The 25,195-nt window shown below is 45.0% G+C and overlaps 1 protein-coding gene across 3 annotated transcripts; it reads left to right on the plus strand.

Annotated features, from left to right (window-relative positions):
• LOC149432259 (uncharacterized) lies at positions 1–24,285 on the plus strand. Of its 3 annotated transcripts, XM_089665319.1 has the most exons (7): positions 1–162; positions 3,164–3,250; positions 11,789–11,915; positions 12,594–12,665; positions 14,626–14,733; positions 14,820–15,089; positions 23,085–24,285. In XM_089665319.1, the coding sequence occupies exons 1-7, from the start codon at positions 85–87 to the stop codon at positions 23,837–23,839; spliced, it is 1,497 nt and encodes a 498-aa protein (XP_089521445.1). In that variant the 5' UTR covers positions 1–84; the 3' UTR covers positions 23,840–24,285. The 3 variants fall into 3 exon arrangements, with proteins under 3 accessions (XP_089521445.1, XP_089521447.1, XP_089521446.1); XM_089665321.1 differs by lacking the exons at positions 1–162; positions 3,164–3,250 and adding an exon at positions 3,620–3,666; XM_089665320.1 differs by lacking the exons at positions 1–162; positions 3,164–3,250 and adding an exon at positions 4,253–4,290.
• The last annotated feature ends 910 nt before the right edge of the window (positions 24,286–25,195 follow it).

The following is a 25,195-nucleotide window of genomic DNA, read 5'->3' on the forward strand; positions in this document are numbered from 1 at the left end:
AGAGCCATCGACGCATGCGCTGACGGGGAACCAATAGTATTTTGAAGCGCATGCTCAGTACAGGACAGGAGCCGGGATCGACGCATGCGCAGTTGCTTATGTGAAGCTGTGGATAGTTTGAGTGCGGAGATCGCCGGTAACCCCGAGGTCCCGCCCACACGGGTAGGTCACGTGCTCTGGCTGTTAGGGTTTCCTAGGTGAGGGATGAGTCATATGGTTAACCCCCTGTGGTCTGTGAGAGACTGGTCCCTGGAGTCCCTCCATTTGTGTGGAGGAGTATATTGGGGGTCCAGCACCAACTGAGGGGGGCGACACTGAGCATACCACACCGATCTGTAACAGTTCAACACAGTTCATTGGAGGAGACCGTATTGGGGTGACGGTTACTTCCCTTCTTTGTTGTGAGGTGTTCCTCAGGGGCGGGCCCAGTCATCATAAACAAGCACAAGACCACCCAACCATTACTGTATATTGGCCATTAGAAGGAGTTCCGCGGGCTCAGTCTGAACGTTTTGTAAACATGGCCGCCTTTGGCCACGAAAGCCTTGCTATATATTGGCCCATTGAAGGTGCTCCACAGGGGCGGGCTCAGTCTGCATTCCATAAACAAGCATGTCCCACTGGACCACCCAACCATTACTGTATATTGGCCATTAGAAGGAGTTCCGCAGGCGCGGGCTCAGTCTGAACGTTTCGTAAACATGGCCGCCTTTGGCCACGAAAGCCTTGCTATATATTGGCCCATTGAAGGTGCTCCACAGGGGCGGGCTCAGTCTGCATTCCATAAACAAGCATGTCCCACTGGACCACCCAACCATTACTGTATATTGGCCATTAGAAGGAGTTCCGCAGGCGCGGGCTCAGTCTGAACGTTTCGTAAACATGGCCGCCTTTGGCCACAAAAGCCTTGCTATATATTGGCCCATTGAAGGTGCTCCACAGGGGCGGGCTCAGTCTACATTCCATAAACTACGCCGCACTGGGCCATGCAACTATTCCTACCTTTTGAAGGTGTTCTGAACACTCCATGAACAAGCACGCCCCTGGCCATCAGACCATTCCTGTAGATTGGCCCATTGAAGGTGTTCCGTGGGGGCGGGCTCAGCCTACATTCCATAAACAAGCACGTCCCACTGGACCGCCCAACCATTACTGTATATTGGCCCGTAGAAGGCATTCTGCAGGAGCAGGGTCAGTCTGAACGTTCCATAAACATGTACGACACAAAGCCTTTCGTATATATTATTCCTTTATATTGGCTGTTTGAAGGCGGGCTTAGTCTGCACAGACTGTGAACATCATGCCTTGGACCACACAATCATCCCTGTATATTGGCCCAATGAAGGTATTTTACGGGGGATGGGTTTAGCCTTGTGGCTCCACGCACTGGGCCACGCTGCCATTCCTGTTAATTGGCCCATTGAAGGTGTTTTGTGGGGGCAGGCTCAGTCTATATGTCTTGGACCATACTACCAATCCTGTTTATTGGCCCATGAAGGCGTTCTGTTGGGGTGGGCTCAGTCTATATGTCCTAGGCCACACTGCCAATCCTGTATATTGGCCCATGAAGGCGTTCTGTGGGGGTGGGCTCAGTCTATATGTCTTGGACCACACTACCAATCCTGTTTATTGGCCCATTGAAGGCGTTCTGTGGGGGCGGGCTCAGTCTATATGTCCTAGGCCACACTGCCAATCCTGTTTATTGGCCCATGAAGGCGTTCCGTGGGGGCGGGCGCAGTCTATATGTCTTGGACCACACTACCAATCCTGTTTATTGGCCCATGAAGGCGTTCTGTGGGGGCGGGCGCAGTCTATATGTCTTGGACCATACTACCAATCCTGTATATTGGCCCATGAAGGCGTTCTGTGGGGGCGGGCTCAGTCTATATGTCCTAGGCCACACTGCCAATCCTGTATATTGGCCCATGAAGGCGTTCTGTGGGGGTGGGCTCAGTCTATATGTCTTGGACCACACTACCAATCCTGTTTATTGGCCCATTGAAGGCGTTTTGTGGGGGCGGGCTCAGTCTATATGTCCTAGGCCACACTGCCAATCCTGTTTATTGGCCCATGAAGGCGTTCCGTGGGGGCGGGCGCAGTCTATATGTCTTGGACCACACTACCAATCCTGTTTATTGGCCCATGAAGGCGTTCCGTGGGGGCGGGCGCAGTCTATATGTCTTGGACCATACTACCAATCCTGTATATTGGCCCATGAAGGCGTTCTGTGGGGGCGGGCTCAGTCTATATGTCCTAGGCTACACTGCCAATCCTGTATATTGGCCCATGAAGGCGTTCTGTGGGGGTGGGCTCAGTCTATATGTCTTGGACCACACTACCAATCCTGTTTATTGGCCCATTGAAGGCGTTCTGTGGGGGCGGGCTCAGTCTATATGTCCTAGGCCACACTGCCAATCCTGTTTATTGGCCCATGAAGGCGTTCCGTGGGGGCGGGCGCAGTCTATATGTCTTGGACCACACTACCAATCCTGTATATTGGCCCATGAAGGCGTTCTGTGGGGGCGGGCTCAGTCTATATGTCCTAGGCCACACTGCCAATCCTGTATATTGGCCCATGAAGGCGTTCTGTGGGGGCGGGCTCACTTTGAATGCCCTGTAAACATGCATGCCCTGCTGGGGGAAGTGGCTGCAGGAGATCAGAGGCTAAGATGCAACACTAAAGCAGAATTCTAATTTAAAAAAAAAAGTTAGGTAGCCCATTAAAGACAAAATAATAAAACCAGCTTTTGCTACAATATTGCCCTTCAATAAGGGGATTGCTCACAGTGCTTTATTTCTGCCACTAGATGTCCTCAGTCTGGTAGCCAGCATCATTCAGCCCACTTCCTCTGAGCCCATGTCTCCTGAACCTGCCCCAAGCCTGCAAGTGGACAGTGAAATGAGAAGCAGCACAGTGATGAGCTCACCTCTCTGTCGCTCCGCTCTCTCTATCAGCCCATGAATTAATTGGGACTTTGTGCTGCTTCTTCTTCTCCCACTCCAGCCCTGCTGTACAAGGGCTGCAATTGGCTGATACCGGGTCACATTCAGTTACACTACCATACAGTTATGGATGTAATAATACAGGGCAGCATTCATTTACATACACCCTTCATGTCCTCCCGGAGTCCAGCTTTAATATATGTTTCACTTTGTGCTGTAGGTGGCGCCAGCAGCAGATCTGGCTTCTGGGGAAAGTCCGGAGAAGAGCCTGCGGGATCGGAGAATCAGGATGAACGCCTCCCAGCGGGTAGGTTGTCTAAAGCCATCATGCTAGGGAAGGTTTCAGCTTCTGGGCAAAGTCCCGAGAAGAGCCTGCGGGATCGGAGACTCAGGATGAACGCCTCTCAGCGGGTAGGTTATCTGATGCCATCATGTTAGAGAGTGTTTCAGCTTCTGGGCAAAGTGCGGAGAAGAGCCTGCGGGATCGGAGACTCAGGATGAACGCCTCCCAGCGGGTAGGTTATCTGATGCCATCATGTTAGGGAGTGTTTCAGCTTCTGGGCAAAGTGCGGAGAAGAGCCTGCGGGATCGGAGACTCAGGATGAACGCCTCCCAGCGGGTAGGTTATCTGATGCCATCATGTTAGGGAGTGTTTCAGCTTCTGGGCAAAGTGCGGAGAAGAGCCTGCGGGATCGGAGACTCAGGATGAACGCCTCCCAGCGGGTAGGTTATCTGATGCCATCATGTTAGGGAGTGTTTCAGCTTCTGGGCAAAGTCCTGAGAAGAGCCTGCGGGATCGGAGACTCAGGATGAACACCTCCCAGCGGGTAGGTTATCTGATGCCATCATGTTAGGGAGTGTTTCAGCTTCTGGGCAAAGTCCTGAGAAGAGCCTGCGGGATTGGAGACTCAGGATGAACGCCTCCCAGCGGGTAGGTTATCTGATGCCGTCATGTTAGGGAGTGTTTCAGCTTCTGGGCAAAGTCCTGAGAAGAGCCTGCGGGATCGGAGACTCAGGATGAATGCCTCCCAGCGGGTAGGGTATCTGATGCCATCATGTTAGGGAGTGTTTCAGCTTCTGGGCAAAGTCCTGAGAAGAAACTGTGGGATCGGAGACTCAGGATGAATGCCTCCCAGCGGGTAGGGTATCTGATGCCATCATGCTAGGGAAGGTTTCAGCTTCTGGGCAAAGTCCCGAGCAGAGCCTGCGGGATCGGAGACTCAGGATGAATGCCTCCCAGCGGGTAGGTTGTCTGATGCCATCATGTTAGAGAGTGTTTCAGCCTCTGGGCAAAGTCCTGAGAGGAGCCTGCGGGATCAGGGACTCAGGATGAACGCCTCCCAGCGGGTAGGGTATCTGATGCCATCATGTTAGGGAGTGTTTCAGCTTCTGGGCAAAGTCCTGAGAAGAGCCTGCGGGATCGGAGACTCAGGATGAATGCCTCCCAGCGGGTAGGTTATCTGATGCCATCATGTTAGGGAGTGTTTCAGCACCCACCACCCCCACGGGTGCCCAGCAGGTTTGCAGAGCCATCCAGAACCCAGCGGCCCGCACATTGAGAGCCAGCAGGCCGTGTGCTGCCTGTGAGGTCATTGGCTGTTGTAGGTGGTGCAGTCACGATATCCATCCAATCGCTATGGGTTCTCTAGGTTCACATTGCAAGCTATTCTTTGAAAAGCTATTCGCAATGTATCGCTTTTCAGAGAAGCGGCTTCCAGGCACTCAGTGGTCGATTCTGCCACCTCCTGAATGTTAGTTTTTTTCTGGCTTTTCCTTTCTTTGTCAAATGAAACTAACATGCCATAACCACCAGCCAGGCACTTGCCACATGGTTGCGGTGTGGCACCATTGACTTGAATGGGTGCCGCCTGTCAGCTCAACAAGTGGTACTCAACTCCAATCCCCCCCCCCCCCCAAGTTGTTTTTGTGTTCCCCCTTGCCTGTAGTGCAGAGGTGTCTACAAAACGCCTACTTACCCGCACAGTGAGGGCTCGTTCACTCCAGGAGGAAGGAGTCCGAGTGTGCGCACTTTTTTGCCAGGCCATTGATTTCAGTGGTCTGCCCTATGCGTGTGAAATGCACGAAAAAGGTGCCAGCACGATCTTTAAAATCGCACCAAAATGCGTGGCACCATGCTTTATGGCGGGTGCAATCATGCACGCATTTGCTAAATGAGTGGGGTGCCATTAAGAATTAAGGCAGTCCATTTTTGCGTAGTGTTCCCACACTGTACCTGGTGTGAACAAGCCCTAAGGGGCCAGTTCACACTACATTTGTTTCAGTTGCTTTTTTTTTTGCATCCAAAACGCACAGAAAGTAGATTATAGGGTTCAAGTAGATAGAAATGGTATACGAGCGCTAGAAATGTTCCATTCAGAGAAATCTATAATCTTAAAACATTAAAGCAGCTAGCATAAAAGGTAAACCTCAAAACCTCGTATAACAGCAGTATATAGGAAATGCAGCGCTGCATTTCCTATATACTACTAGATTATAGGGTTGTCAGTGTCATAGTTCACATCAGTGCTTGCAGTTCCAGTGCGTTCTGGCTGCAGAAACAAAAAATAGAACAGGCTGCATTTTTTTCTGGACAGAACTGTTCTGGAACGCAGTAAAACGGATCAAAAATGCATTGGAACGCACATGTCCCTATTTAACCGCCTCCCTTCCGCCATATAGTAAAATGACAGGCGCAAGGTGGTTCTCTCGTTCTGGGAAGACGTCATATGACGTCCTCCCATTCTAACCGCGCATGCACGGCTCCGGGAGCGCACAGCGGATCACCGATCAACGGAAAGAGCTGAAGATGTCTGCTCAGTCATGTGATCAGCTGTGTCCAATCACAGCTGATCACATGTAAACAGGGAAATGCCGGTTATCGGCATTTCTCTCCTCACGAGTTGTCACACTGAGCTTTTTAAACATTTATCTACCGGGCCAATTCCGACATTCCTCTCCTACATGAAAAAAAATCTACATTTTCTTGCTAGAACATTATTTAGATCCCCCAAACATTATATATATATATATATATATATATATATATATATATATAACTATATATATATATATTGTTTTTGATATATATATATATATATATATATATAGTTTTTTTTTTTTTATTTATTTATATATATATATATATATATATATTGTTTTTTATATATATATATATTGTTTTATATATATATATATATATATATATATATATATTTTTATATATATATACATATTATTATTATTATACAGTATTTATAAAGCGCCAATGGTTCGCTCAGCGCTGTACATTACAAAGGGGGACAGAATATGTGACAGAACTATATATATATAACTATATATATATATAACTATATAACTATATATATATATATATATATATATATATATAAAACTATATAACTATATATATATATATTATATATAATAATAACGCATTTCAACACGCAGTATACAGTATATATATATATTTTTTTAATTGAAATATATTGAATATATGTATGTCAATATATTTGGGAAGATTATTTTTAAAATATATTTCAGATATATTTTTCTTCCATATGGGAATATAGCAAAAAATGGCCTGGCCATGAAGGCCTTCCAGAGTTCAAGTGGCTAATACAGTGATCAGTGATAATACTATAAACTGTCACTGTACTAATGACATAATGACTAATGAACGACTGGGACGGGGTTAACATTTAGAGTCATGGGGTTAAATGTGTGCCTAACCATGTGTAATGTATGTACAGTGTCTTAAAAAAGTATTCATACCCCTTGAAATTTTCCACATTTTGTCATGTTACAGCCAAAAACATCAATGTATTTTATTGGGATTTTATGTGATAGACCAACACAAATTGTGGAGTGGAAGGAAAATGAGAAATGTTTTTCAATATTTGTCACAAATAAATCTGTGAAAAGTGTGGTGTGCATTTGTATTCAGCCCCCGGAGTCAATACTTTGTAGGACCCCCTTTCCCTGCAATTCCAGCTGCAAGTCTTTTTGGGGATGTCTCTACTACCAGCTTTGCACATCTAGAGAGGGACATTTTTGCCCATTCTTCTTTGCAGAATCGCTCAAGCTCTGTCAGATTGGATGGAGAGCATCTGTGAACAGCAATTTTCAAGTCTTGCCACAGATTCTCCATTGGATTTAGGTCTGGACTGTGACTGGGCCATTCTAACACATGAATATACTTTGATCTAAACCATTCCATTGTAGCTCTGGCTGGATGTTTCGGTCGTTGTTCTGCTGGAAGGTGAACCTCCGCCCCATGAATATGCTTTGGTCTAAACCATTCCATTGTAACTTTGGCTGGATGTTTCGGGTCGTTGTCCTGCTGGAAGGTGAACCTCCGCCCCATGAATATGCTTTGGCCTAAACCATTCCATTGTAGCTCTGGCTGTATGTTTCGGTCATTGTCCTGCTGGAAGATGAACCTCCGCCCCATGAATATGCTTTGGTCTAAACCATTCCATTGTAACTCTGGCTGGATGTTTCGGGTCAATATCCTGCTGGAAGGTGAACCTCCGCCCCATGAATATGCTTTGGTCTAAACCATTCCATTGTAACTCTGGCTGGATGTTTCGGGTCAATGTCCTGCTGGAAGGTGAACCTCCGCCCCATGAATATGCTTTGGTCTAAACCATTCCATTGTAACTCTGGCTGTATGTTTCGGGTCGTTGTCCTGGTGGAAGGTGAACCTCCGCCCCATGAATATGCTTTGGCCTAAACCATTCCATTGTAGCTCTGGCTGGATGTTTCGGTCGTTGTTCTGCTGGAAGGTGAACCTCCGCCCCATGAATATGCTTTGGTCTAAACCATTCCATTGTAGCTCTGGCTGGGTGTTTCAGGTCGTTGTCCTGCTGGAAGGTGAACCTCCGCCCCATGAATATGCTTTGGTCTAAACCAGGGGTCTGCAACCTTTAAGACATAAAGAGCCACTTGGACCCGTTTCCGAGAGGGAAAAAAAGACTGGGAGCCGCAAAACCATTGCAACATTTAAAACAAATCCGACACTGCATATATTGCAAAAAGCGCTCTGGTCATGAAGGGGGTTTAAGGGCCCAGTAAGCAAAGGGTTAATCAGGGCCACAGTGTATCGTCATAATCACAATCATAGCCTTAGGTCAGTGGTGGGCAACCTTTTTTTTCAACTGAGCCAAATCTCGCCAAAACCACGATTGAAATTTATTTTGAGAGCCACATTTTTAAAACTGAAAATACATCCCCCATATAGTAATTCATCCCCCATAGTAATTCATCCCCCATAGTAATTCATCCCCCATAGTAATTCATCCCCCATATAGTAATTCATCCCCCATAGTAATTCATCCCCCATAGTAATTCATCCCCCATATAGTAATTCATCCCCCATAGTAATTCATTCCCCATATAGTAATTCATCCCCCATATAGTAATTCATCCCCCATATAGTAATTCATCCCCCATAGTAATTCATCCCCCATAGTAATTCATCCCCCATATAGTAATTAATCCCCCATAGTAATTCATCCCCCATATAGTAATTCATCACCCATATTAATTCATCACCCATATTAATTCATCCCCCATATTAATTCATCCCCCACATAGTAATTCATCCCCCACATAGTAATTCATCCCCCATATAGTAATTCATCCCCCATATAGTAATTCATCCCCCATAGTAATTCATCCCCCATAGTAATTCATCCCCCATATAGTAATTAATCCCCCATAGTAATTCATCCCCCATATAGTAATTCATCACCCATATTAATTCATCCCCCCTATAGTAATTCATCCCCCATATAGTAATTCATCCCCCATATAGTAATTCATCCCCCATAGTAATTCATCCCCCATAGTAATTCATCCCCCATATAGTAATTAATCCCCCATAGTAATTCATCCCCCATATAGTAATTCATCACCCATATTAATTCATCCCCCATATTAAGTCCCCAAGTCCCCCCTGTGTCAATTCACTTACCTTTGCTCTGCGCGTTCCTCTCGCCGTGTACCCGCGCCGTTCCGGTGTAGCATGAAAATCTGTCTCCTATGAGGATCTGTCCCCTTTGACGTATCTGCGCATGTGCCAGTTTCAGGCATTAGCAGCCGATCGGCGATCTCCGGCACATGCGCAGATACGTCGAGGGGGACAGATCCTCATAGGAGACAGATTTTCATGCTACACCGGTCTTCAGGGCGGACTGTGAGAGGAGCCTAGCGGGAGCCTAGCTCCGCGGGCCGGATTAAAAGGTCTGCCGGGCCGTAGTTTGCCCATTGCTGCCCTATTGCCTGTCACCTGGTGGGCAGTGTGCTCCGGAGCCGCAGCCAAGGTGAAAAAGAGCCGCATGCGGCTCTGGAGCCGCGGGTTGCCGACACCCGGTCTAAACCATTCCATTGTAGCTCTGGCTGGATGTTTTGGGTTGTTGTCCTGCTGGAAGGTTAACCTCCACCCCAGGAAGATGCTTTGATCTAAACCATTCCTTTGTAGCTCTGGCTGGATGTTTTGGGTCGTTGTCCTTCTGGAAGGTGAACCTCTGCCCCGGTCTCAAGTCTTTTGCAGACTCTTACAGGTTTTCTTCTAAGATTGCCCTGTATTTGGCTTCATCCATCTTCCCATCAACTCTGACCATCTTCCCTGTCCCTGCTGAAGAAAAGCATCCCCACAACGTGATGCTGCCACCACCATGTTTCACGGTGGGGACAGTGTGTTCAGGGTGATGTGCAGTGTTTGTTTTTCACCACATATTGTGTTTTGCTTTTAGACCAAAAAGGTCTCTGACCAGAGCATCTTCTTCCACATGTTTGCTGTGTCCCCCACATGGCTTCTTGCAACCTGCAAATGGGGCTTCTAATGGCTTTCTCTCAACAATGGCTTTCTTCTTGCCACTCTTCCATAAAGACTGGATTTGTGGAGTGCCCGACTAATAGTTGTCCTGTGGAAATTCTCCCCCCTGAGCTGTGGATCTCTGCAGCTCCTCCAGAGTTTCCATGGCCTTCTTGGCTGCTTCTCTGATGAATGCTCTCCTTGCCCGGCCTGTCAGATTAGGTGGACGGCCATGTCTTGGTAGGTTTGCAGTTGTGCCGTACTTTTCTGACGGCTTCACAGAACAGCTGTATTTATACTGAGATTACATTACACACAGGTGGACGCTACTTACTAATTAGGTGACTTCTGAAGGCAATTGGTTCCACTAGATTTTAGTTAGGGGTATCAGAGTAAGGGGGGCTGAATACAAATTCACGCCACACTTGTAATCCCCAAAAAGACTTGCAGCTGGAATTGCAGTGAAAGGGGGTCCTACAAAGTATTAACTCTGGGGGGCTGAACACAAATGCCGCCACACTTTTGAGATATTTATTTGTAAAAAAATATTGAAAACCATTTCTCATTTTCCTTCCACTTCACAATTATGTGCCACTTTGTGTTGGTCTATCACGTCAAATCCCAATAAAATACATTTACATTTTTGGCTGTAACATGCCACAATGTGGAAAACCTCAAGGGTTATGAGCACTATGAGGCCCTGCAATGTGTGCTGCTTTTACTGATGATCTTTAAATTTCTCATCCCTGCAAGAAACTAACAGATCGCTCCCTCTATACAAAGCTCTGTGCTGTTTACCAACACAGAGCTCTGGGCTGTGATTGCATGCAGCCGATCAGCAGGTCCCGTCTGTGATTCATTGGCCTGGGACTTGCTGACAGGCTTTCGCTGTGTACCCCCAGCTGGGGGCATGTGCATGCCCGAAACCGGAAAGTAGGCAGCGACATACCCGTACGCCGCTTTACCTACCGAGGCCATCCGTCCACAGTACATTGCGGGCGGGTGGGCGTAAAGTAATTAAATACCACCAAAAGAAAGTAAAAAAATGTAAAAAAAAAACCCATAAATAATAATATAAAAAAATATAATTTTAAAAAAAATTTGAATTTGGGGTTATAAACTAATTTGAGTTATTTTTTTTTTTTTTTTACTAAAAAGATAACTGAATAAATTTTGGCCAAGATTTATGATGAAATATTTTTTATTTGCAAAATTTTAAAAGAAAAACACTTTTTTTTCAAATTTTTTGGACTTTTTCATTTATATAGCAAAAAAAAAAGTCCCAACAGTGAAGTAAAACCACCAAAATAAAGCTTTAGCTGTCTCAAAAAAATGATAAAAACTTAATCTGGGTTCAGTGTTGCATGACTGCGCCAGGGGCAGACTGACCATTTGGAAACTCGGGCACTGCCCGAGGGCCCGGGGTCAGTAGGGGGCCCCATGAGATGCCCCTGGTACCTTTTTCATAGGCTTTTTTGAGTTTGGGCAAGGACACAGGGGCCCCATGATCCCCAATTGCCCGGGGGCCCCATGAGTTGTCAGTCCGCCCCTGGACCGCGCCATTGTCATTCAAAGTGTGAGAGCGCTGAAAATTGTCCTGGGCAGGAAGAGGGTAAAAGTGCCTGGCCTGGAAGTAGTTAAACGCCAAAATAAAAAGGCAGTTCTGCTGGGGGAGGAATAGAACCAACTTCCTTTTGGGACTGCAGAGCATTGCGGTCATGTCGTGTGTACAAGCCCCCTCTGGCTGTATGTTAGGTTTTAAAGGGATAGTCAGGGGGAGCGGTAAAACACTGGCTCAACCACTTGTTTTTACTGCCCACGTGAAAGAGGCCTGAGCATACAATCCATCGTTTGATCCAACTGAAATGATCGAATGCATATGAACAGGAACTGTAAACCACAGACCCTTCGCTCGATGGACCGAAGCTGGCCATGCACTATACAATCTGATTGTACAACCTGACAGGGAGAGTTGCTATGTGAGTGGCGAGATGTTGTTCTGCCTGGTAATCATTCTGTGTCTTGCAGGCGGCGGTGCGGTTCATGGATGTGGCGGCCTCGTTCTCGGAAGAGGAGTGGGACCGGCTGGAGGAGTGGAAGAGGGATCTATATGGGGATGTGATCCGGGACATACACAGCGTGCTGTCAGATCTCGGTGAGTGCCAGCCGGGAATGTGTGATGAACTAGAGAGGCTAAGCGCACAGGACCCCGTGTGCACAGTGATTTTTATTGGGGGGTGCGATCAGCACACAATAGAGCAGATGGGACCAGGAAAGAGGGGAAATTTCATATACAAGGGTCAGAGATCCAACGATTCACAAAATAGGAATCCCGACGGGAGCACCACAAGTCCCGACAGTCCAGTGTCCAGATAGCAACGCACAGACGATACAGAACTACAAGTCCCAGCAATCTCAGTGTCCAGATAGCAGCATGCAGCCAATACAGAACTACAAGTGCCAGCAATCTCAGTGGTAGGGAGTTCCATAGGATGGGAGAGGCTTGGGAGAAGTCCTGGAGGAGGTGACAAGGAAGATAAAGAGCAGGAGGTCTTGGGAGGAACAAAGAAAACAATTTGGTTGGTATTTGGAGACCAGGTTAGTGATGTAACTAGGGGCCGAGTTGTGGATGGCTTTGTTGGTAGTATTTTTAATTGAATTTGTTGGGTGAGTGGACGCCAGTGCAGGGATTGGCAGAGAGGGGTAGCTTATACTGAATGAGTATTTGAGTAGATGGAGGAATCTGAATGAAAATAAATGTAACCAGTGTATGGCCAGCTTAACTGTGCATGGTATGATGGAGCTGTCACTATCCCTGTCTGTGTTCTTCCAGGATATCACATAGAAAACTCACAGGTTCTCTTCCGGATTATAAGTGAGGAGAAACCCTGCAAACTGGAGGAAGGTAGTGGCCAAGGGCCTTTCTTCTTTCTTTCCTTCCTTCCTCCCTCTCTTCTTTTCTTTTCTCCTTTTTTTTCTTTCCTTCTTTTTCTGTCCTTCCTTCCTTTCTTCTACACTTCTTCCCTAGTTCCCCCCCCCCCTTCTCCCTTCTTTTCTTCTTTCTCCACTCCTTCCTTACTTACCTCTCTCCCTTATGTCATTGCTTCTACCTTCCTTTTCTTTTTACCTCCCTTCCTTCCCTCCTTTTTCTTTTTTTATTTCCTTTTTCCTTACCTCCATTCCTTTCCCCCATTCCTTTAATCTCTTCTCTTTCCTCCCTTCTTCCTCCTTCCTTCCTTCCATCCATGCATCCATCCATCCTACCTTCCCTTTCTTCCTTTCCTTCTTCTCTTGCTTTATTTCTTCCTTTCATCCTTCTAGCCTTCTTATCCACTTTTTCTTCCTTCCTCCCTTCATTCCTTCTTTCCTCCTCCCTCCATTCCTTCCCTCCCTTATTTTATTCCCTCTCCTTCCTTCTTCCCTTCCATTCCTTTTGTTTTCTCAATTCTCTCTCTCTTCCTTCCTTTCCTTCATTCCTTCCATCTCTCCCTTATTTCATTCTTTTGACCTTTCTTTGCTTTTTTCCTCTTTTCCTTCTTTCATTCCTTTCCTTCTTTTCTTCCTTCCATCCATCCTACCTTCCCTTCCTTCGCCCCTCTCTTTATTTCTTCCTTTCAACCTTCCTTCCTTCTAGCCTTCCACTTTTTCTTCCTTCCTCCCTTCATTCCTTCCCTCTTTATTTTATTCCCTCTCCTTTTATCCCCTTCCTTCCTTCCTTCCTTCCTTCCTTCCTTCCTTCTTCCCTTCCTTTCTTTTTCTCTCTTCTCTCTCTGTCTTCCTTCCTTTCCCTCATTCCTTCCATCTCTCCCTTATTTCATTCTTTTGACCTTTCTTTCCTTTTTTCCTCTCTCCCTTCTTTCATTCCTTTCCTTCTTTTTTTCTTCCATCCTACCTTCCCTTTCTTCCCTTCCTTCATCCCTCTCTTTATTTCTTCCTTTTCATCCTTCCTTCTAACCTTCTTCTAGCCTTCCACTTTTTCTTCCTTCCTCCCTTCCTTCTTTCCTCCTCCCTTCATTCCTTCCCTCCCTTATTTTATTCCCTCTCTTTTCTTCCCTTATTTTCCTTTCTTTTTCTCTCTTCTCTTTCTTTCTCTTCCTTCCTTCTCTTTTTCCTCCCTTCCTTCTCTTTCTTTCTCTTCCTTCCTTCTCTTTTTCCTCCCTTCCTTCTCTTTCTTTCTCTTCCTTCCTTCTCTTTTTCCTCCCTTCCTTCTCTCTTTCTCTTCCTTCCTTCTCTTTTTCCTCCCTTCCTTCTCTTTCTTTCTCTTCCTTCCTTCTCTTTTTCCTCCCTTCCTTCTCTTTCTTTCTCTTCCTTCCTTCTCTTTTTCCTCCCTTCCTTCTCTTTCTTTCTCTTCCTTCCTTCTCTTTTTCCTCCCTTCCTTCTCTTTCTTTCTTCTCTCATCTTCCTTCCTCCCTCTCCTTATTTTATTCCCTCTCCTTTCTTCCCTTCTTTTTCTCTTCTCTCTCTCTCTCTCTCCCTTCCTCTCTCTTTTTCCTCCCTTCCTTCTTTCCTTCTCCTCTTTCTTTCTTCTCTGATTTTTTTTCCTTCCTTCCTTCCTTCCTTCCTTCCTTCCTTCCTTCCTTATTTCCTTCCTTCCTCTTTTTCCTCCCTTCCTTCTTTCCTTCTCCTCTTTCTTCCCTCATTTTCCTTCCTTCCTTATTTCCTTCCTTCCTCTTTTAGCCCCCTTCCTTCTTTCCTTCTCCTCTTTCTTTCTTCTTGCATTTTTTTCTTCCTTCCTTCTTCTTTTTCCTCCCTTCCTTCTCCTCTTTTTCTTCTCTCATCTTCCTTCCTTCCTTCCTTCCTTCCTTCCTTCCTCCCCTCCCTCCCTTCCTTCCCTCCCACATTGTGACTCTGTGGTTTTGGTTCAGGTCTCAGTCCAGATATCCTTCTAAAGATAAAGTACCAGGAACCCAGTGCCCCCTCTGGTAATGTGGAGGGCCCAGGGGAAGGGCCCCAGGTGATAAAGATGGATTCTGGTGAGTGTGTCATGTAGCTGTGACTCTAGTTTCCAGTACAGATCAGTGCTGTGATGACCTGTTATTGCTGTGTGTTTTCTGGTCAGATTTCCTGCCGCAGATCAAGCAGGAGCAAGAATCGTATGATGACGTGGATGTCCATCACTCTTACCACCATGAGGATGACAGGCGGTTCTCTACGCCAGTTAAAGTATGCTCAGCCCCTCACCCTCCCTCCACATTCTGCAGTGAGGTGGAGTCAGTGGCTGACCGCCCTTCTGCCCATTTACTGGATTCTGCACTCGGATCACCGTACACCATAGAGGTGAAGAAGGAGCAGGAGGACAAAGCTCCTGAAGATACCACTGAAACCACTGGTATGTGTTAGTTTGAGTTTAACCACTTCAAGTCCGGACACTTATACCCCCTTCCTGTCCAGGCCAATTTTCAGCTTTCAGCGCTATCACACTTTGAATGACAATTGTGCGGTCATGCAACACTGTATCCATATGCATTTTTTTTGCATTTTTTTGAGACAGATACAACTACTTTGGTGGTATTTATTCACCATTTGGAATTTTATTTTTTTTGCTATATAAATGAAAAAGTCCAAACATTTTGAAAAAAAGTGTTTTTCTTATAAAATTTTGCAAATAAATAATCTTTCTTCATAAATCTTGGCCAAAATGTATTCAGCTATCTTTTTAGTAAAAAAAAAATAACCCAAATTAGTTTGTAACCACAAATTATAATTTTTCGAAAAAAGTTTTACATTTTTATTTTTTTATATTATTATTTATGAATGAATAAATATAGGTGGCGCCAGAACAATAATAGTGATAATTATATATCAATAATACCAGCTGCAAAATCTACCCTGTAATAAGGTGCATATAAGTACAAAAATACATAGACTGCGCTAGTAAAAAAAAAAATATTAAAAAAATATTAAATTAAATAACCGTGACAAAAATATATTAAAATATAATAAATCATGTAAAACTCCCAAAAAACAAAAATATCAAAACAAAATCATATCAAACATATGTGTTTATGATATTTTTGGGACTTTATATGTTTGATATGATTTTGTTTTGATATTTTTGTTTTTTGGGAGTTTTACATGATTTATTATATTTTAGTCATGGTTATTTAATTTAATATATTTTTTTACTAGCGCAGTCTATGTATTTTTGTACTTATAATATTATTTATGTTTTTTTTTTTTCTTTTTTTTAACTTACTGTCACCTTAGCATAGTGACATTGTACTACTTGTGGGGGGGGGTGATGATTTTTTTATTTTTTTTTTTTTACACTGATTGCTTTTACACCCATAAAGGCTGTAAAAGCAATAATTTCTCCTTCTCTCTGGCTTCATTCCTGCAGCCATTGAGAATTACTGTGAGAGCTGTGATTGGTCACAGCCTGTCACATGGTACAAAGCTGTTGTGAATAGCCTTGTACCATGTGACCTCTGTGATCATTCACAGATTTCACACGTAGTAAGCAATGATGTCAGGAAGTGACATCTTGCTTACTACTATTCATGTGATCACTGATTGGCCAATCAGTGATCACATGATCGGGACCTCACACAGAGGTCCCGTACAGCGATCGGTGCAGCGCGCACAGTCAGGGAATGCGGGAGGACGTTTATAAACGGCCACTCACTCCTGCACTGCTGCTGTCTGGCTGTTTGTGTACATGGACCAGACAGTTAAAGTATAACTAACGGCAGAACGTTTTTTTAGTTTTGGATAGAGTGGAGGTGGATTAGAACTCCTGTCAGGTTTTTATTGCTGCCTGTGCCCCTACTAGGGAGATTCACCCTCTCTATTTGTCCGGTTTCACCATTATCATCAAAAGTGAAAGTAACAGAAAAGCCCACAATGCAGAACAGCAATGGAGGGGAAATCTTCCAATGAGGACACTAGTTCTGGTGATTCCCTTACTTTGCAGGGATTTCCTCCTACTTCCTATTTTGCCTATGGGAAAGTTAAATCTTTCCAATGTGGCACAGATGGCAAAAAAAAACCTGATGAGGGTTATAACCATGCCTTTCTCTAAAATGAAAGAAAAAATGAAAGAAAAAAGTTTTCCCTAAAGTTCATGCAACGGTGCACCCAAATGAAATTTACGTCCTTTTATTCCCACCAGTTGAGCTTTCCTTCAGTGGTATTTGATCACCTGTATGTTTTTTTTAATTTTTTGCACTATTAAAAAAAGAAACCAACAATTTTGAGAAAAAAAATATTTTTAACTTTTTGCTATTAACCTCCCTAACGGTATTCCCGAGTGTAGCTCGGGGTAAAGTTTCAGTACCAAAAGTGGTAACCCCGAGCTACACTCGGGCTTACCATGTGGCGCTGCATAGGGAGTCCCTGCAGCACTTACCTTGTCCTTGGCTCCCACGATGTGTCCCCTGCAGCGTCCCCGGCCATCTCCTCCGGCCGATGCCGGCATCCGCCTCCTGTGTTCCGGTCCCTGTGACGTCGGGACGTACGGGCGCCAGCGGCGGCGGGAAATTTGAAAATTTTAAAAAAATGTCATTTTTTTTCAAAACGATGTTACATAGTAAAACATTCCTGTTTCAAACCATTTCACATACATTTTGTCCCGAGTGCTTTGTCCTGTCCCCTGTCTGCATTTTGATTGTTCTTTCTGCCTGGAAACTTAGAAAAGTCCATGGCGTCCAAAAAGTGTCCCTTTAGGTCAAAAGCGGGTTTAGACCAGCTAGAGAACAGCGATAGTAAATCAGAACCACTTGCAGAATTGAGTGATAATGATTCGTGGAGAAATTCGTCATCAGACGCTGAAAACAATTTTGCGACTTTGCTCAGCGATGTGCGAACTTGGCGCTATATTTCAAATTTCAGTGTTTTTGGTTTGATTATATTATTGAATTAAATGTATGATTTAGAATCTTCTTCAGACAGATTTCAGTGAGTTATTCCTAAAAATTACAGCCTACAATAAAAAAACTACATATTTCCATGCAAAATAATGGTACCGCTTTCAGCACCAAAAATATGAAATAATCATACCGCTAGGGAGGTTAAACATGTCCAGTAAAAAAATGTAAAAAATCAAATTTCGGCATAAATTTAGGCCAAAACGTATTCTGCGACATGCCTTTACTAAAACAAATCCCAATACATGTAAATTAATTGGTTTACATGAAGGTTATAGTGTTTACAAATGGCGGTATAGATACTGGAATGTTTTTTTCTTTTCACTAGTAATGGCGGCGATCAGCGACTTATAGCGGGACTGCGGCGGGCATTCTGACACTGGAAGAGAACTGACTTGGTGTCACTGACATTCTCAGTGACACCAATACAATGGTAATAAAAAGCACTGTCAATGTAATAATGGCACTGGGCAGGAAGGGGTTAACATCTCCTAGATTGTAAGCTCCTAACCCTCTTGTATTGAACTGTATTGTTGCTGTATTGTCTCCCGTTATATTGTAAAGTGTGAGCGGACTGTTGGCGCTATATAAATCCTGTGTAATAATAATATAATAATAACATCTGGGGCGATCAAAGGGTTAACTGTGTGCTGTTTCACATTATGTGCTGTGTGTGTGCTTCACTGTAAGCACACTGCTTTGGATGGCTCTGCTAGCGAGCTGTGATAAAATGCATTTAAACGCAGATCCCTGCAGCGCAGCTCTGGGCTGTGTTTCAGTGTAATTATGACAGCTAGAAAATAATTATTTTCTGTGCATCCCAGCATACACCTGCATTTTCCAGTGCAGAAAAATTCCTGTCCCTGCACTAGTGTGAATTGTCCCTTACAACCTATTACACCTCTTTTATTATACATTTTGTGAGCATGTGCCGATTTTTAGAGGGATTTATGATAATGGCACAAGTTGCTTAATTTTTAAATCGATTGATTTATCTTTAGGATTCCAGTATAAATAATTTTTTTATTTACCGTATTTTTGCTCCATAAGATGCACCTGACCATAAGACGCGCCTAGGTTTTAGAGGCAGAAAACAGGGAAAAAAAAGTTCTGACCAGAGACTGCGGACATAGTACAGGAGATGACCAGAGACTGCGGACATAGTACAGGAGATGACCAGAGACTGCGGACATAGTACAGGGGATGACCAGAGACTGCGGACACAGTACAGGAGATGACCAGACACTGCAGACATAGCACAGGAGATGACCAGAGACTGCGGACACAGTACAGGAGATGACCAGAGACTGCAGACATAGTACAGGAGATGACCAGAGACTGCAGACATAGCACAGGAGATGACCAGAGACTGCGGACATAGCACAGGAGATGACCAGAGACTGCGGACACAGTACAGGAGATGACCAGAGACTGCAGACATAGTACAGGAGATGACCAGAGACTGCAGACATAGTACAGGAGATGACCAGAGACTGCAGACATAGTACAGGAGATGACCAGAGACTGCGGATATAGTACAGGAGATGACCAGAGACTGCAGACATAGTACAGGAGATGACCAGAGACTGCGGACAGTACAGGAGATGACCAGAGATTGCGGACATAGTACAGGAGATGACCAGAGACTGCGGACAGTACAGGGATGACCAGACACTGCGGACACAGTACAGGGGATGACCAGAGACTGCGGACATAGTACAGGGGATGACCAGAGACTGCGGACACAGTACAGGAGAGGACCAGAGACTGGGGACACAGTACAGGAGATGACCAGAGACTGCGGACACAGTACAGGGATGACCAGAGACTGCGGACACAGTACAGGAGATGACCAGAGACTGCGGACACAGTACAGGAGATGACCAGAGACTGCGGACACAGTACAGGAGATGACCAGAGACTGCGGACACAGTACAGGGGATGACCAGAGACTGCGGACATAGTACAGGAGATGACCAGAGACTGCGGACAGTACAGAAGATGACTGCTGACCTTTGGGGAGGGGGGGGAGCGGGTACCTGAATTTGCCAGGTACCCGCTCTTACTTCCGCGGAGTTGTCCTTTGATCTTACCTGTTCCTCGATCCAGCGGCGGACAGCCGGATGCCCAGTGCGCATGTGCGAGAAGCGCTGCGCTTTGTGATTGGTCCAGTGGCTTCTGGGATCTGTCATGTGTCCCAGGTACCGCCTTACCATTCACAAAGAGCACCGCTTCTTGCGCATGCGCACTTGTCACCCGGCTGTCACGCACACTGCGCGTGACAGCCGGGTGACACACTGAGAAGCGCTGCGCTTTGTGATTGGTCCAGTGGCTTCTGGGATCTGTCATGTGTCCCAGGTACCGCCTTACCATTCACAAAGAGCACCGCTTCTTGCGCATGCGCACTTGTCACCCGGCTGTCACGCACACTACAGAAGCCGGGAAGACAGCGCGCTGCTGGATAGAGGAACAGGTAAGGTCCCACTGCAGAGCTGAGCGGCCGGCCCGGTATTCTGACACGGCCGCGGTGGAAATACCGGACCGGCCGCTCCATATTCGCTCCATAAGACGCACTGACATTTTCCCCCCTTTTTTGGGGGGAAAAAAGTGCGTCTTATGGAGCGAAAAATACGGTATATGTGGTGTAAATTAAAGAATCATTCCAGGGATGGATTTTTTATTCATCGTTACATTGGTGCAGCTTGGACCAGTATAACTACAGTATGTACATACCATACCTGGCCAATGCCGCTGAAAGCTGGAAATCACACCACTACTCCAGTGATCTCCACTTGCTTCCGATCCCGCGCCGAACGGCTGCACTTCTGCTTACTGAACACAAGAAGTCGAACCCTTGGCATAGGCTCCTTTGGAAGAATTCTTTGCATTTTCTGAATGAATGCAAAGTGTTCTGTGATTGGACGAGGTGGAACGGTGATGTCACGCTCTCCACTTTAAAAGCAAGTAGAGATCACCAGAGCAGCGGTATCTTACATAGTTACATAGTTAGTCTGGCTGAAAAAAGACAAAAGTCCATCCAGTTCAACCAATAAAAAAAAAAATTATAATCTTACACCCACCGTTGATCCAGAGGAAGGTTAAAAAAAAACAGCAAAGCATGAACCAATTTGCTCCTGCAGGGAAAAAAATTCCTTCCTGATCCCCTGAGAGGCAATCAGATATTCCCTGGATCAACTTTAGCAATGCTGTGTCTGCTTTGGTGATTTTAAGCATCCATGAACATCGGCCAAGTATGGTATATACTGCTCATAGTTACATCGGTCCATGCTGGACCAATGTAACTATGTATAAAATACTCGTGTCAGGGGCAGACTGACCATTTGGAAACTCGGCACTGCCCGAGGGCCCGGGGTCAGTAGGTGCCCCATGAGATGCCCCTGGTACCTTTTTCATAGGCTTTTTTGAGTTTGGGAAAGGACAGAGGGGCCCCATGATCCCCTATTGCCCGGGGGCCCCATGAGTTGTCAGTCCACCCCTGACTCCTGTCTGGAATTCTGGGTACATATCAGTAGTTTGCTTTTTAATATTGCTGCCATTATGTAGCTGTATATAGATTTATTTATTTATTATTACAGGTACTTATATAACGCCGTCAATTTACAGAGCGCTTTACATACACACAGTTGTGCTCAAAAGTTTGCATCCCCTGGCAGAAATTGTGAAATTTTGGCATTGATATTGAAAATATGACTGATCATGCCAAAAAATGCTCTTTTATTGAAGGATGATGATCATATGAAGCCATTTATTATCACATAGTTGTTTTGGCTCCTTTTTAAATCATAATGATAACAGAAATCACCCAAATGGCCCGGATCAGAAGTTTCCCTCCCCTGGAATGTTTGGCCTTGGTACAGACACACAAGGTGACACACACGGGTTAAAATGCCAATTAGAGGTTAATGTCCCACATATGTGGCTGTTTAAATTGCAATTAGTGTCAGTGTATAGTCAATGAGTTTGTTAGTTCTTACATGGAAGCACTGACGAGGCTAGATACTGAGCCATGGGGATCAGAAAAGAACTGTCAAAAGTCCTGCGTAACAAGGTAATGGAATTTTATAAAGATGGAAAAGGACATAAAAAGATGTAAAAAGAAGATATCCTTGAATATGCCAATCAGTACTGTTATATCACCTATTAAGAAGTGGAAAATTCAGGGACCTCTTGATACCAAGCCAAGGTCAGGTAGACCAAGAAAGATTGCAGCCATAACTGCCAAAAGAATTGTTCGGGATTCATAGAAAATGTGTATGTATGTATATATTATTTATTTATTATTTATTACAGGCACTTATATAGCGCCGTCAATTTACGCAGCTTTTTACATATATATTGTACATTTACATCAGTCCCTAACCCTCAAGGGGCATATATATATATATATATATACATATATATATATATATATATATATAAAATGTTTGGGGGTTATAAGTAATTTTCTAGCAAAAAATACTGATTTAAACTTGTAAACAAAATGTGCCAGAAAATGCTTTGGTCTTCCAGTGGTTAAAGTACAGTGCATATTAAATGACTGCCTGACGACAAAGGCCCCGTTTTCCAGTTTGAGGACAATTTCACCTGCGGGGGAACAAAAAAAGGCCCCCCGCAAAAAAATGTTTTAACTTTTCAAAGGAGCAACAAACACTTAAAGCGAAACTAAAGGCTTATTAAAAATAAATAAATAAATAACAAACATGTCTATGTTTACCTGCTGTGTGCAGTGGTTTTGTACAGAGCAGCCCGGAACCTCCTCTTCTCGGGTCCCCTGCAGGCTTTCCTGGCCGCACCCTCCTGTCAGGTGCCTCCACAGCAAGCAGCTTGCTATGGGGGCACCTGCTACTCCATGTGTCCATTCACACACGGAGCTGTGGCTTGTCTATTCTCATTTGCTCACTAGCTGTGATTGACAGCAGTGGGAGCCAACGGCTCCCGCTGCTGTCTCAGCCAGTGAGAAGAGGGAGTCCCGGGATAGCCGAGACTCCAGTGCACATCACTGGATCGAGAGAGGGCTTAGGTGAGTATTGGGGGGGGGGGGTGGAAACAGAGAAGGTTTTTTACCTTGACGTATAGAATGCATGAAGGTAATAAACCTTGAACCTTTACAACCACTTTAAGGAAAAAAGTAGGAAAGGAAAAAAGGGGAGGGGCAGAGAAAAAATGGAGGGGGTTCCCTAGATTGCTGCTTGGGAAAGGTCTGAAGCAAGGAGATCTTTGTACGCCGCAAACTAACATAACTGGTTCCAGTAGAGCCATGTCTTCCTGAAATGTTCCTCCTGATGGCATAGTAGGGACATGGTAAGGTCTTCCATTGTGTTAGTATCATTTACTCTACTTTGCTCCATTGACCTATTGATAGAGTCTGTGCTTGGTTTGCACTTATATCCCCTACAATATTACATGTTTTTAATATGTATTTATTGTTTCCTTTTCAGATGAAGAGACCAGGATGAGACCGCTGTCCAAGAGCCCAAGAATTGGAGAGGCTCAGGAGCTCGCCAACAGAGACCGATCCCGGAGGCGGAAGGGTATTGCTCGTCAAATCAAGCCTGTTGCTGCACTGCATGACTTTGACCAGAACAAACAGACTGAGCCCAAAGAGAATGAGGTACTGCGTGTCTTCCCTGATTGTGAGGATAGCTTCACCGGGGTAAAGCGTTGCTTCCCTTTCTCCCATCCTCGGGAAGAAATCTATCCCTACTCGTCACCGGTGAACGGTTTCAGGGAAGACGCCCCTATCAGTTTCCACCAACGAGGACAGACGTTCATCATGTGCAATGTGTGCAGCAAGACCTTCTGCAATAACTCCAGCTTCCAGGTCCATATGCGGAGCCACACAGGAGAACGGCCTTTTAAATGTACGGACTGTGACAAAAGCTTCATCCGCAGCTCTCACTTGAAGATTCACCTGCGTACCCACACCGGAGAGCGCCCCTACAAGTGCGCCGAGTGTGAGAAGAGCTTCCGTGACAATTCCAGCTTCGCCCGCCACCAGCGCATTCATACAGGAGAGAAACCTTACCAGTGCTCCATCTGTGGGAAATACTTCCGCAAAAAGTCCAACCTGAAGGACCACCTCAGGACGCATACTGGGGAACGCCCCTACAAGTGTCAGCACTGCGACAAGAGTTTCCACCAAAAATCCAACCTACGTGTCCACCAGAGGAACCATCATGCTGACAGTTGCTGAGCTTTCAGCAAAGGTGCAAGTTCTCATCCCACCCCCAACAATCTTGGGAGCCCATCACTCTTCTTTCCCAAAGGGTCATGTTTCCAGCCCCTGAGGATTCTGAGAATGAGTGGGATGAGGAGGTTGTTCCAATCCTCAAAACACCTTTCTAGCTGTTGCGTTGTTTTCCTAAGAAGAGGTTTCCAGTGCTCTACTTTTAACAGGCCATATTTTTAGTCTCTGAGGATTCTGCAAACTCTTGGGGAGAAATATCTTCTCCATCTCCTCCCAGGCTTTGTTTCTAAATTTTTGGGATGTGTGGGTGAAAAACCTGTAAATGTGAAACAAAAGAAAAGAGGGAGAGAGCGCCTTCTAAGTGTAGCAACACGGCATGTTTATTGGATAAAAACAATTGACCGCTGTGTATAAAAGACTCGCTCTTCATAATAAAAACACTGGAACCCGTATCCCGTGTCTGACTCCCCGCTGGTGGTCGAGAATGTAATAGAGCTGAATGGACTTTATAGGCACTTAGACATCATTTTTGTATAAAATCTCCATATTCTTTATTGACAAATCACATAGTTACAACAATTAACAATGATTTCTAAAATATGATACTAAATAAGTACCACAGTTAACAACAACCTAAATGACATGATGGATTTGATAATTTGCTGAAAAATAGAAGGGAGGAAAATGGGACGGGGAAAAAGAGGGAAGGGAAATAGATAAATGGTACCCTATATATTCCCTCACATCTGTGCTCATTTAGAGAACATCTCCGTCATAGAAGTAGCTATAAAAAGATTAAATAATGGTACCTCAGAGAATATGGATATCTGGTCATCAACAGTGCAGACCCCAATCGGTCATTAGATGCAAACCCTCCAATCCCAGCAGGGCGCAATGGACGCTAACAAGGCCTGCACACCTTTCGCTTTGCGGAGCTGGTAACAATGTAGAAAGCAAGACCCAAAAGCATGGCAGAGGGGGAACCAAGCGTGCTCAAAACTGTTCATGTCGCACTGCGGCCCTAGCGACTGCATGTCTGGACATGAGACCCACCTCCACCACAACTGTTCCCCCCCGATCAATAATCATTTGAACAAATTACAATTTGATAAGATTTCTGGTTCTGGATGTTGTGCCCAAGGACCCACGGGGTGGGAATTGGGATAAAAGAATACTTCATACTTTGGAGAATACCCATCCAAATGCCTGGTTACTTTTCAAATTGTAATTTGTTCAAATGATTATTGATCCGGGAGAACAGTTGTGGTGGAGGTGGGTCTCATGTCCAGACCGCAGTGCATGGCCGACAGGTGTACATGAACGTTTTTGCGCACGCTTGGTTTCCCATCTGCCATGCACTGC

This window comes from Staurois parvus, unplaced genomic scaffold (assembly GCF_062004578.1).
Source record: "Staurois parvus isolate SC_StPar_1 unplaced genomic scaffold, SC_StPar_1.0 ptg002181l, whole genome shotgun sequence".
NCBI lineage: Eukaryota > Metazoa > Chordata > Amphibia > Anura > Ranidae > Staurois > Staurois parvus.